The sequence below is a fragment of the Tetrapisispora phaffii genome, chromosome 4 (genome assembly GCF_000236905.1).
Source record: "Tetrapisispora phaffii CBS 4417 chromosome 4, complete genome".
Classification (NCBI taxonomy): Eukaryota; Fungi; Ascomycota; class Saccharomycetes; order Saccharomycetales; family Saccharomycetaceae; genus Tetrapisispora; species Tetrapisispora phaffii.
In genome coordinates, this window is record NC_016523.1 from 502,685 (window position 1) to 514,839 (window position 12,155).

Sequence of the window (12,155 nt, forward strand, 5' to 3'; positions counted from 1 at the left end):
GTGAACTATTGAAAAGATTTGTTATCATTAAGGATACTATCAATCTGTCAAAATTTGATAGTTTAATCGACCAAAGAGGCAGTTTTGAAATTACTAATTTTATGTCAAAAGTCCCGGCCTGGCCTTTAAAGCAGTAACGGTAATCACATTGGACCATCTAATGGCATATGTCAATAGATAAATATATATGAATAACTCTCTATTGAAGTTGTTTAATATTATAAACAAGATGATATATTTATGTTACATTATAAATGTAACTGATTTAAACATTGTTCGTTATTATTAACTAGAAATTAGTGATCTGATGTTATTTAATCTATCAATAAGATTGACACACATCCATTTATGTAATATATTCAAATATACTTACTCTGAATCGTCGTCAGTATATTCATCATTAATAATTTCTTCAACCAAGAGACTCCCATTTGGCCATAGTTCAGTGGTATCATGAATTTTGGTGTCCGTTGAAATAGGAATTTTGACTCTTGGGTAAGGTGAAATTAATTCAAAATCAATATCTAACTCATAATTAGATGTTTCCAAGCTTGTTTCGAATTTTGTAAGTTCATTATTGATTAAATTCATTAAATTGTTAATTTCAAAATCTATGTCGAAGCCGTTGTTTTCTTTGAAGCATAATAAAGTATCATCTTCAGACAATTCCTTGATTTTTAATGGTAGGATTTTAACCCAATTAGAAATATTTTTGGAAAAATCCTCTAAGAATAAATGACAACCAATATTAACATATAGTGAATATAAGCTATCATCACCTCTTATTTTTTTAATCAATCTGTTACCGCCTGCCAATCTCACTTGTAAATTGGCACATTTTACTGTATCCAAAAAACCTGTCTCATTATTACTAATAGCATCTTGTAAAATATCAACACATGCCTTCAACCAATTTAAAGATTTTAAAGTATTAAACAGTTTGATTTCTTTTTCTCTTTGCTCAACCTCGAGTTGCTCTAATCTCTTTTCTTCATTTTCTAGTTGTTTTTTCTCTTCCTTTATTCTGTCTTGCTCTAATGATGTTTCATATGCTCTATTTTGTAATTCTTTTATTTCTCTAGCCACACGCAACTCTTCCTTTTCAGTTTTGCTTACTATGATTTCTGAACCGAACCTATCCATTGCTACTTTAAAAGAACTGATAAATTTATTTGGTGAATTTATTCTAACCTTGTTTAGAACCGATGGTCTAGTTATTCCATTAATGGATCCATTGGAGTTCAAAACATTTCCTACTAGAAGAACTTCCGGGGTATGCCTAATCGCTAATTTCTTCGCAACTAACCAAGGTTCTAATTCAATAGCACTTTTTATGTACACCGATAGTGATTTTTGTTTCACAACATAATCTTCAAGTAGATTTAATACTGATGTATTTGACAAAACTTTTGAAATAAATCTTTTGGAATTAATATCTGCTTCGTGTTCTTCTTTCTCTTTCAAATTACCTAACACAATAACCAAAATAAATTGAAAATCATCTTTACATTCGGTCAGTAATGTGTTAAATGACTTTTGATGATCGTTTTTTGATGTTATTATAGATTCGAGCTTTTGTTTATTTTCAGGACTTTCAACTAAGTTAAGTATCGTCTCATTTATTGAAACCTCATCATGGCTTGGTCTGGCGGGAATTTTACAAACCATCTGGGAATTATCACTGCTTTTAAATGAAAATCCCATAGTGAGAACACCCCATAAAAGTGATAATATATTGTATGCTATACGAAATAGTAATTTTGGTACAAACATTAAAATTACATTGAATGGATTATTTTGAAATGTAGATTCATGAGATATCAGAGCTTTATTCAAACCCACAACACTATATTTTTGCTTAAAATTTGGATGTAATGCTTCTACTATAGGTAATTTAGGAACAACTTGAGAAGCAAGAAATCTATTGCGTATGATATCATCCACAAAAGGGCCTGTATCTCTCAAATTCTCAACACTCCCAGAATTCACTGCAAAGTCATTTGTGATAGAATCCCCAATAAAACTACTATTAGGAATACGTTCTGGAACCTCTGGAGGTTCTGTTGCAAATATATCTGATTCTGGAACAGACTCAAACCTTGCAGTTTCCTTCCAAGTACCATCAAAATACCTCCCTATAGCAGCCTCTAAATTCCAACCATGGTTTCTCAACAAATTAACAATACCAGATAGCTCATCTTCCGGGAAAGAAGTAATTAATTGAAATTGATTCAATTTATCTTCTTCATCGTGAGATAAATGAAACTCATTATTATCATCCTTAATAATCATCACGATTTTTAATGTTCAACACAATTTCTTCTCACAAAAAAATAACCAAATTATCAATAAACCAAGAAGAATATCTATTTCAACTTGTCTACATGACTATGCTAATCCTAAACTTCCTCATCTATATACATCATCGAACTGTCTTTCCTTTCATTATATATGTTAATTAGTAAAACAAGGGACCCTGAACTTTGCTTAAACCGATTTTGCATTTTATGTAGAAGAAGTCGTTCGTTATGATCCGCTGACTTTTCAATATAAGAACTTCACTATAAACAAGATAACGATTATGATGATGATGATTGCAACATCGTTATACAATTATAGTATGCTTCTGTCGAGCAATCTATCGACATTTATCTAGCTTAATTGATTGCATTTTAATTAGGTTTTGTCTGCATTTACTTTGACAGGTTCCTATTTGGTGTTGGTGAAGAAAAAGTGTTAGTTCGTTTTATATTAGAACTTTGTAAATAATAACAAGTAAAGAGAAGGTTTCGTAAGAATTATTATGAATAACAATTATAAGTTAAGATTATTCGTTCTATTTAGTTATTTGTCGGTATTTTTTCTGTTAGGTGTGCCTCTTTGGTATAAATTGACAACGATTCATAGGGCGGATCTTCCAATTACTTACATAAAAGAATTAGTTGACAATAAGTTGAATGATGTGCATTTGAAGTTACCTATATATGTCGATTCTCAGATTAATGATATTAAAGAGTCAGCCATTTTACTTAAGGACATACAATCGGAGATTAATGATATATTGGGTAAAAATAACGCTGGTTTAGATATATCAGTGAACGTATTGGATTATGTAAAAGAAAATCTAGATTCAAAGAATGAAAACGCTAATCAAATATTAAAGATAGTCAAAGGTGATAATAATTTAAAAATGGTAGAAAATAGAGACTTTTTCTCATCAACTGCCACTACAGTTGAAGTTAACGATCTTTCAACTGACTACCAGAAATCCATTCGTGAACTTTCAAATATCATTCTCAATAATATATTAGGCGTTAACGCTAAAAATATTAATACTGTGATTGCTTCGACAAAAGATATTAATGATGGTGAAAAGACTGGGGTGTCCATACCATATATACAGGATATTCATCTGAGTGCCATCTTGTTGTCAGGGGACGGTGATGCACTTGGTTGGGATATAGAGTCAAGTATGTCCAAATATATTACACCTCTACGAGAAATGTTATCCTCAGTATACCATTTTACTGTAGATTCAGATATTGTTTATTACAATGACTTGAATTTACATTCACAACATGCGGTGAATGAATCTACTCTGGCACATATTTTAGATATTTCAGAAATATCTACCAGTGATGAGTATTCAGAGCAGATTGGATTGACCCTTGCTATCGTGTTTCCTAGTCGTGAAGTTGGCAATAATGGATTGGAGTTTATCAAACCAAAATCAATTGAAAAATTAGACGGCTCTGAAAAGGTTTCAAACGATATTAATTGGGAAAAATATTTGATTCCAAGATGGGGTAGCTTAATTATCAACAAGTATCCTTTAAAGGCAAACTCATATTTAGACGAAGAATTTCTACATCCAATCATGCATAAATTTTCAATTGATCTATTAGAAATTCTGGGAATAGGTTCTGATATGATGTCACCATATAATTCATTACACATGTTTAAACGTTCCGTGGTGTTAAGAAATCTACTAAAATCAGTGGACACTTTGCAATCGCTAGTTAGACTAACGGAATCATTCAAACAAATGGCAGTTCCAGAACAAGTCTTGGCAGATGTCAACACTGCTATTGGAATCAGGTACGAAATAATTAATAAAATAAATCATTTCGGAACATCAAATGGAATCAATAACAACATTGTTTGGGATGAATTGGTTCTTCTAAGTAATAAGTTAGTCACTGTTTGTGAAAATGCATTTTTTGATAATGAAATGGTTCAACAAAATTTCTTCCCAGACGAACATAAAACTGCAGTTTACTTCCCATTTTTAGGTCCCATTGCAATGGTTTTATTTTTGGGCATAGTAAATATGATAAAGGATAGAAGTCACATCGTTGACAGTATTAAATAGTTATTTGACATAAATAAATATGATGATCTTTTGAATCATCACAAAGTAGAATATCAGACAATATTATTACATATTTAAAATGTTTCAATCAATCTCGAACATGTTAATGAAGGTGTTTCCAATTTGATTTATTGACAGTTTGTTATGTGTCTCTTCTATTCGATGCTCCATAGTTAAGCGCACTATTGAAAAAATGGAAAGTTAAGAGTTTACATATAGAACTGAAGTGTATATTTATGTTTCAATGATGATACAAGGTACGTCGCATGTATATATATATAGGTATATATTGGGCATTTAGTGGTAAAATCAGCTGAAGCTTGTCTATAAGAAAGTGATAACTGCGAAAAGGGACGATGAGTAACTATAAAAGTGAAACGAAAGGACCAATAAATTTGATTCCTAAGACAAATTATATTTCCACTTTAACAGTTGCTAATTACTTATTGACTAAGCAAACAATTGACCAGGCTTTGAATGAAGATCATGAGTATGTGCTGAATAAGAATATTGAGATGAGAACTGGAGGTACCTTAAATTCATTCTTTGCCACAGGAAATTATAAATTAAATTACAAGAACAATGATGAGGAAAACTCTGAACCAGAGAAGAAGAGAAGAAAAATCATTTATAACAATGGGAAAGCACAAGAACCGGATGAGCTGATCAATGAAGTTCCTGGTAATATCAAATTTGCCAAGGATATCCGAGATGAGAAGGCTAAAGAGTTGGTGTTCTCGCATGTATTAGATCAAAACGAGCAATTCAGGCTATTAGTCAATAATTTGGATGAAGACCAAACAAATAGATTTGAAGTATTTCACAGAACCTCTTTGAACAAAGCACAAGTGAAGAAATTAGCTAATACTGTATTGAATCAAAATATATCTGAAAACATCAGAGTTTTCCTTCAATCTATCGGTAAAGTTTTTGCAGGAGAAATCATTGAATTGGCCATGCAGGTACGAATGAAATGGTTAGTGGGTCAGTTGACTATCAATTATAATAAAAGGAAGAGAATCGGTAAACAATTGAAGAAATTCTTAAAAAAATTAACGATGTTAGTTCAAAAATCAAACAGCACAAACAGCAGCACTTCACTGACTGCTGCTGAAGAGAATAACGAAGATATAGAGATTTTAAATTCCAATAGTGAATTCAATGATAGTATCGATGAATGTGAAAGTGATTCTTTTTATGATGATGATGAAGAAGAAGAACCGTTTGTTAAAGCTGGTAATGAGCTATTGAAATATAATAAACAAGTGACACAAGATATAAAAACAGAATTAGTTAAGCATTATAACATCTTGGCCAAAAGATTCAATTCTTTAAATATGAACATCGATAAGTTTCTCGGTTCAGTCGAAGATTCTTCTTCAGTAACATCAGAAAGTATCGGTGAAGGATCGACTAAAAACCAACCTCAAAATACGAAATCAAAAGTAATCAATACCAGTCCATTGTTATCCGAACATATAAGAGAAGCATGGAGATTATATCAATTACAAAGCGATTCCCTGCCTTCTGCAACATGGAGACAACAAGGTGAAGGAAATGGATGGATGTTCAGATAAGATAATGGCGCTACCTAATATCCTAAACATATAATTAATTAGCATGATGAATACTCAGTATATCAACAATCATAAAACAGAAAAATGTGATATCAATCACACACATACCTGTATATATCCATCTTTTTATTTAAAGTATCTCAGTAATATTGAAAACTATCGACTTCATATTTTTAAAGCATACGCTCCGTTATGATTTCCTCAATAACTTTAATTTTTAGATAAAATTAGAAAATGATAATTATTATAAAAGTAAATTTCTATGTAATTTATGTTAGTTATATTTGTTATTTAATTACTATTGTTTACTATCTTGTGTTGTTATTGTAAATATCTGAACTAGTTGAGTTTGTTACAATTACTAAAATTTTATAACCCGTCAATAATCAGGATTATAGTACATTGAACCATTAGATTCATAATTGATACTTTTTGTAAGACACCTTTATCGGCATTAATAAGTAATTGAAAGAATCTTAACGCTCTTCTACTAGAGAATTGTTCTATATTTTGGTACCAATTGCAAATACTGTACTACGGTTTAACTAAGCAGCAAAATTTTATTTCCATTGGTTTTGCTTTTAATCTGTCCAAAATTTAGTGTCAGATTCGAAATTATCTCTCTGTTTTTATTAGACCTATCCAATAGAAAAATCTACAAGATATAATCATAATAGCACGATATTTATTTGAGTAATATGGGTAACTCTGGATCAAAACCACGTAAGAAGGGTTCTGGTAAAGCAAACAATGCTCCTCCAACAACTCAAACAAAACCAACTAAACTACAATCAAAGCAAAAATCATCATCTGAATCTGATTCGAATAAGGATACTTCCACACGAAATAAAGCTACAGATGATTCGGTAATGAAAGAAAATTTGTCAAGGACAGAGACTATGCAGTCAACAAAGTCGAATAGATCACTTCGATCATTAAGATCTAAAAAATCTCAAACTTCTATATCTGGAAACTCCAATGTCGACATTCAAGAAAAATATAGAGATGATGATCATTTACCTCCTCGTACAAAGGAAATTCAAAGGGTTCATTCTTCGGGCTCACAAATGTATAGCCACTCTAGGTCACACTCATTAAGTCGAGTTCCAACAGATGTGCAATCTAATAAATCAAATAATAATTTACTGCCTGGTATCAATTCAGGTAGAGCAGATTCTAGAAAATCTAGTTTTAATGGCAGTTATGATATACCACCTTCGATGATACAAGTCAAACCAAAATCACCAATTTTACGAAATAGGAATTACACATCTTCTTCCGTTAGTTCATTTCAAGAGAATGCAATAACGGATGATGAAAATGATGATTCAAATAATAACATTGCTTACTCTAACTCAAGAAAAAGAGTTGATATATTAAGACATAGTCATTCTTCGGGTACATCAAGGGGTAGTCCATTTGCTTCTAGATCAAGACGTAAATCTGATAACAGTGTATCAGAGAATGACTTATCGCCAGGAGCTGATCATTTACCAATGCATTCGATGTCAAGAACAGGTTCGCATAACTCAATGCATAGTAGGAGATCATCTACAAATTCAGTTGGTACAAATACATTTGTAACTCCTATGAACTCACCTGGTATAAAAATAACCGATACAGATCAAGAAAGAAATGATTATTTCTCTCACTCAAATGATTCTAACAATTACAGATATAACAATGAAACTGGACTTGATATTCAAAATAACCAATATATTGGTGATCATAGTAGTGAACTGGCTGGTGAGGCCATGTATTTCCCAAACGCGGATAATTCATACGATGCATTACATTCTACTTCTCATGACAGAAACATAAATGATGATAGTACCATTTCAAAAAAGAAAAAATCTACGAAAATGCTTGATATAGATGAAACAATTCAAAAATTATTAGATGCAGGCTATGCATCCAAAAGAACTAAAAATGTCTGTTTAAAGAATTCAGAAATTGCACAAATATGTCAGAGATCAAGAGAGATATTTTTATCTCAACCGCCGCTATTAGAGTTATCACCACCTGTAAAGATTGTTGGTGATGTCCATGGACAATATGGTGACTTACTAAGATTGTTTACAAAATGTGGATTTCCTCCATCATCAAACTACTTATTTTTAGGTGATTACGTCGATCGTGGGAAACAATCACTTGAAACTATTCTATTACTATTATGTTATAAAATTAAATATCCAGAAAATTTCTTCTTACTTAGAGGTAACCATGAATGTGCCAATGTTACTCGTGTTTATGGTTTTTATGATGAATGCAAACGTCGTTGTAACATTAAAACATGGAAAGTGTTTGTTGACACATTTAATACATTACCATTGGCTGCCATAGTTACCGGTAAAATTTTCTGTGTACACGGTGGTTTATCCCCAGTTTTGAACTCCATGGATGAAATAAGACACGTTAGTAGACCAACAGATATACCTGATTTTGGTTTAATAAATGATCTGCTATGGTCAGACCCAACGGATTCTCCCAACGAATGGGAAGATAATGAAAGGGGTGTTAGTTATTGTTACAATAAGGTGGCCATAAACAAATTTTTGAATAAATTTGATTTTGACTTGGTGTGTAGAGCTCATATGGTTGTAGAGGATGGTTATGAGTTTTTTAATGATAGAAGTCTAGTAACAGTATTTTCTGCGCCTAACTATTGTGGTGAATTCGATAACTGGGGTGCAGTCATGAGTGTCAATGAAGGGTTGTTGTGTTCATTTGAATTATTGGATCCTCTGGACAGTGTGGCATTAAAACAAGTCATGAAAAAGGGAAGACACGAGAGAAAATTTGCAAATCAACAGCAACAACAATATATTCAGAACTAATGGTGAATCCATGTCAAAATAACTTTATATAATAATATAATAGGATGACAGTTTGATACCGTTTATAGTTCACTATACACCTCCGTCTTATTTAAAGTAATACAATGATATACTTCTTTAACCATATATGTCTATTTTTTGTATGTATCTTACATATTGTCCGAGTTATGTTAAAAGTTAAAATATTTGAAATTGTGCAATGTGATAATGTTAAAAACTATCTAATGTCTATTCACATATGTATATAAAGTGATCGTTTGTTGGTATAGATTAGAGAGAGTACTTCATATTATCATTTATATATACAATTTCGAAGTCGTATTTCTCGAGAACTCTGATGAAACTATGATTCAAGGCTCGTTTAGTAATGAATATTACTGGTTTTCAAGGCATTTCATAACATGTTCAGCAACAATATTTATAATCATATGGACATTTATACCTGAAGATATTGATATACTATTTATCAAGAAGGATTTTATACGATCTATTTTAGACATCCTTCCAGATCGAAGATGGGTGATCTATTTCCAATGTTTTGTCTTAATGGGCATGCTTTGGTGTTATACGGCGTTGATGATGTATAACGAAGATGTATTAACTCCAAATTTAGATGATTTATCTACAATAACTGATTCAAGAGCAAATGTAGTTATAGTAAGTGATAAAGAGAAATTTTTAAATGAGTATGCATATAATGCAACCAGCGGCGTATTTGATTTACCTATAACAGATGTATGTAAAATACTATATAGTGATGATTAAGTAACATATGATGTAAAATACAATAATGAATCAAAATCAAAATTGGAATTGAAATGCTTATTCAGCTACATTGGTGTGTGATTCAGTAGATTCTGAATTTTCGTTTCCTTCGTGGTTACGACCTGTATCATGAAATCTACCACGATGAGGGCCGTTACCACCACGACAGGAACCACTTCCGCCTCTGTGTCCGTTACCACGAGAAGAGCCTCTTTGATTAGTAAATCTCCTATTGTTTGTATAGTTACCTCTACCTCTGCTTGTATTTGAGTAGCCATAGGAGCCATTCCTATTGGAACTATTGGAACTAGTGGAATTAGTATTATTGTTGTTGTATTTTGAAGTACGATTGAATGACTCTTCATCATTACCAGAATTGCTCGAATGCAGAAAACCTGCAGCTGGCCTGAATAAAGAATAGCGTTCTTCTGGTTGTGAATTATTTGGTTTCCCAGTATAATTACCATTGCTGTTATTTGATCTGTTTCCATAGTTATTATTACCTCTGCCTCTAGATCCGCCTCTAATATTGCCTCTATTGCCTCCTCTACCAGTGTAGTTTCCTCTATTACTCTTGTAATTACCTTCTCTCTTATAGTTGTAATTTTCTGATTGATCTTTCACGTCACTTTTATGTTCTTCGACATCATTTTCTTCCTTTGATAAATCCTTCAATTCTTCAACATTTTCAGTAACCAATCTGTCCTTATTTTTATTGGTGTTCTTGTTATCACGGTCATTAGCCTTGACTTCATCAGATCCATGCATACCTTCTCCATTATCTTCCTCATCTTCCAGAGCACTTTCAGATTCGTTAAATTTAGTGTTATCGTTAGCATTTACTTTAGCCTTTTCTGCTTGTTGAGTTTCTTTTTTAACAATGTGCGAATAATTTAAAGTTTTTGTAACTGGAATAGTGGTATTTACGTGTGTATTTGTTGGTAATAAGGATTCCTTTGTAGTTATCGTAGCAGTCGCCAAAGAACGAATATTGTCTGAAGTAGTAATATCGTTATTTTCATTCTTCAAAATTTTTACTTTAGTTGCATGTTTTGAGTTTAAATTGTTCATGGTATTAGAGAATCTTCTTAAAGTAGTTGTGTCTTCTACGTGCAACGTTGCGATTTGTTCTTCTAATTTCAAAATTTTTGATTGTGTATCTACTGGTTTTGCAGCTCCAAATGGGTTGCTTTTTCTCCTCTCTTTTGGTTGATTATCGTGAGAATTCTGAATCATATTTTTAGGCAATGGTGCTTCAGGGGAGGGTATTTTGAAGGATTTGACAGATTCAGTTCGGTCCATATAGTTCTTGAAATCAACGAAATCGGCTGGAGACACGATGATGTTATAAATTTCTTTCAAAGGATCATACCAACCTTTCAATATTTTATCCATATCTCTAACGGAATATAACTCTACGAAGCATACCTTAGAAGATAATTTGAAGTATTCATAGAATTTGTTTGGATTTTGAATATCTGCCATTGTTGGGTTTGGATTTAAAACCCAAAACATTTTAAATTTAATAAAATTTGTGAATTTAGAATTGAACAAATCTTTCATTTCAAAATCAGAGAAATCTGAAGATAAGTTCGAGAATTTGACAATATAGGGAGGCCCTGAAGCACTCTTGTTCACATGGTGGCTATTGCCGCTTGATTTTTTCAATAGATCGATGTTGGTTGTGCTACTAATGGCATCCAGGTTGATGTCGTCTTCGTCCCATAGAGTGTCGCTAAGGGTATCGTTACCCAGGAATTCCTCGAGAGACATTTTCTTCATGGTAGAATTGTTAGTTGTCATTGTAAATGTGAACTGATATTAATACGAGGGGGTTGCAGTCGTCTGTTGCTCGCTTGTTGACAGTGCGATCTGAGGTGCTTGACGAATAGAGGCAGCAGATAGTTAACCAAGTAATGAGAGTTAGAAGTTTTATAGATGAGGATAATGGTAATGCAATGGACCATAGCCGTACCAAACAAAAGGTGATAGTCGCTGATTGATGAAGCAGGTTAAGCTATTCGAGTTCATTGTTACTTACTGTTTACACAACTGGTAGTATCGTTCGTACTTTCTCTTCGTTGTCTCTGGATAATGGCAAATGGACGCGCATCGATCACAGCACACGAGGCCACGGACGAGCGGGCAACCGGCCGCGCGCGGCCGGTTGCCCGCTAGTCCGAGAGGGTAACAATGCAATCACGCAAGTAGCACGTGATTGATTTTACTTCACGTGATCAGAAGCTCGCACGTGACGGACAAACACTTATCACGTGCAATTTGCCGGCATCACGTGCTTCTCACGTGGCAGTGGGCGCAAAGAATTTCCCGATCGGGGAATTCTTCGCGCCACCACAGTTTGTTTTAGTATTTTTTTTGTGCGTGGTTGCCCTCGGGCGCCGCGCGCCCACGCCGTTTTCTTAAGCACCACACAGACGCGTGCGGTGTTTGCCGCGGCGTTGCTAGCTTCCTGTGGAACGCCCGGACACACAAGGCCAAGGCAATTGCTGCACACAGGCAGTGCTGCTCTACCAGCCTGCACAAGTCCGTCTGGGCTCGCGGTTACTGTCCAGTGCAATGCCGTGAGCATCCCACTCCTGCGGC

At 33.4% G+C, this 12,155-nt stretch overlaps 6 protein-coding genes across 6 annotated transcripts; 4 read left to right on the forward strand and 2 right to left on the reverse strand.

The window, feature by feature from the left end:
* Window positions 1-369: 369 nt before the first annotated feature.
* Window positions 370-2,292, reverse strand: UBX2 (Ubx2p; the record flags this gene model as incomplete). The annotated part of the gene is made up of 1 exon (XM_003685267.1): window positions 370-2,292. One exon carries the CDS (start codon window positions 2,290-2,292, stop codon window positions 370-372), a length of 1,923 nt encoding a protein of 640 aa, XP_003685315.1.
* Window positions 2,293-2,803: 511 nt separating this feature from the next.
* On the forward strand, window positions 2,804-4,372 carry TPHA0D02450 (PIG-S family GPI transamidase component; the record flags this gene model as incomplete). The annotated part of the gene is made up of 1 exon (XM_003685268.1): window positions 2,804-4,372. One exon carries the CDS (start codon window positions 2,804-2,806, stop codon window positions 4,370-4,372), a length of 1,569 nt encoding a protein of 522 aa, XP_003685316.1.
* A 356-nt stretch (window positions 4,373-4,728) lies between these two features.
* Window positions 4,729-5,949, forward strand: TAF11 (TATA-binding protein-associated factor TAF11; the record flags this gene model as incomplete). Its single annotated transcript, XM_003685269.1, has 1 exon — window positions 4,729-5,949. The coding sequence occupies one exon, from the start codon at window positions 4,729-4,731 to the stop codon at window positions 5,947-5,949; it is 1,221 nt and encodes a 406-aa protein (XP_003685317.1).
* Window positions 5,950-6,647: 698 nt separating this feature from the next.
* TPHA0D02470 (salt homeostasis regulator) lies at window positions 6,648-8,786 on the forward strand (the record flags this gene model as incomplete). The annotated part of the gene is made up of 1 exon (XM_003685270.1): window positions 6,648-8,786. The coding sequence occupies one exon, from the start codon at window positions 6,648-6,650 to the stop codon at window positions 8,784-8,786; it is 2,139 nt and encodes a 712-aa protein (XP_003685318.1).
* A 345-nt stretch (window positions 8,787-9,131) lies between these two features.
* On the forward strand, window positions 9,132-9,551 carry GPI19 (phosphatidylinositol N-acetylglucosaminyltransferase GPI19; the record flags this gene model as incomplete). Its single annotated transcript, XM_003685271.1, has 1 exon — window positions 9,132-9,551. The coding sequence occupies one exon, from the start codon at window positions 9,132-9,134 to the stop codon at window positions 9,549-9,551; it is 420 nt and encodes a 139-aa protein (XP_003685319.1).
* A 57-nt stretch (window positions 9,552-9,608) lies between these two features.
* On the reverse strand, window positions 9,609-11,354 carry PSP2 (Psp2p; the record flags this gene model as incomplete). The annotated part of the gene is made up of 1 exon (XM_003685272.1): window positions 9,609-11,354. The coding sequence occupies one exon, from the start codon at window positions 11,352-11,354 to the stop codon at window positions 9,609-9,611; it is 1,746 nt and encodes a 581-aa protein (XP_003685320.1).
* Window positions 11,355-12,155: the final 801 nt, after the last annotated feature.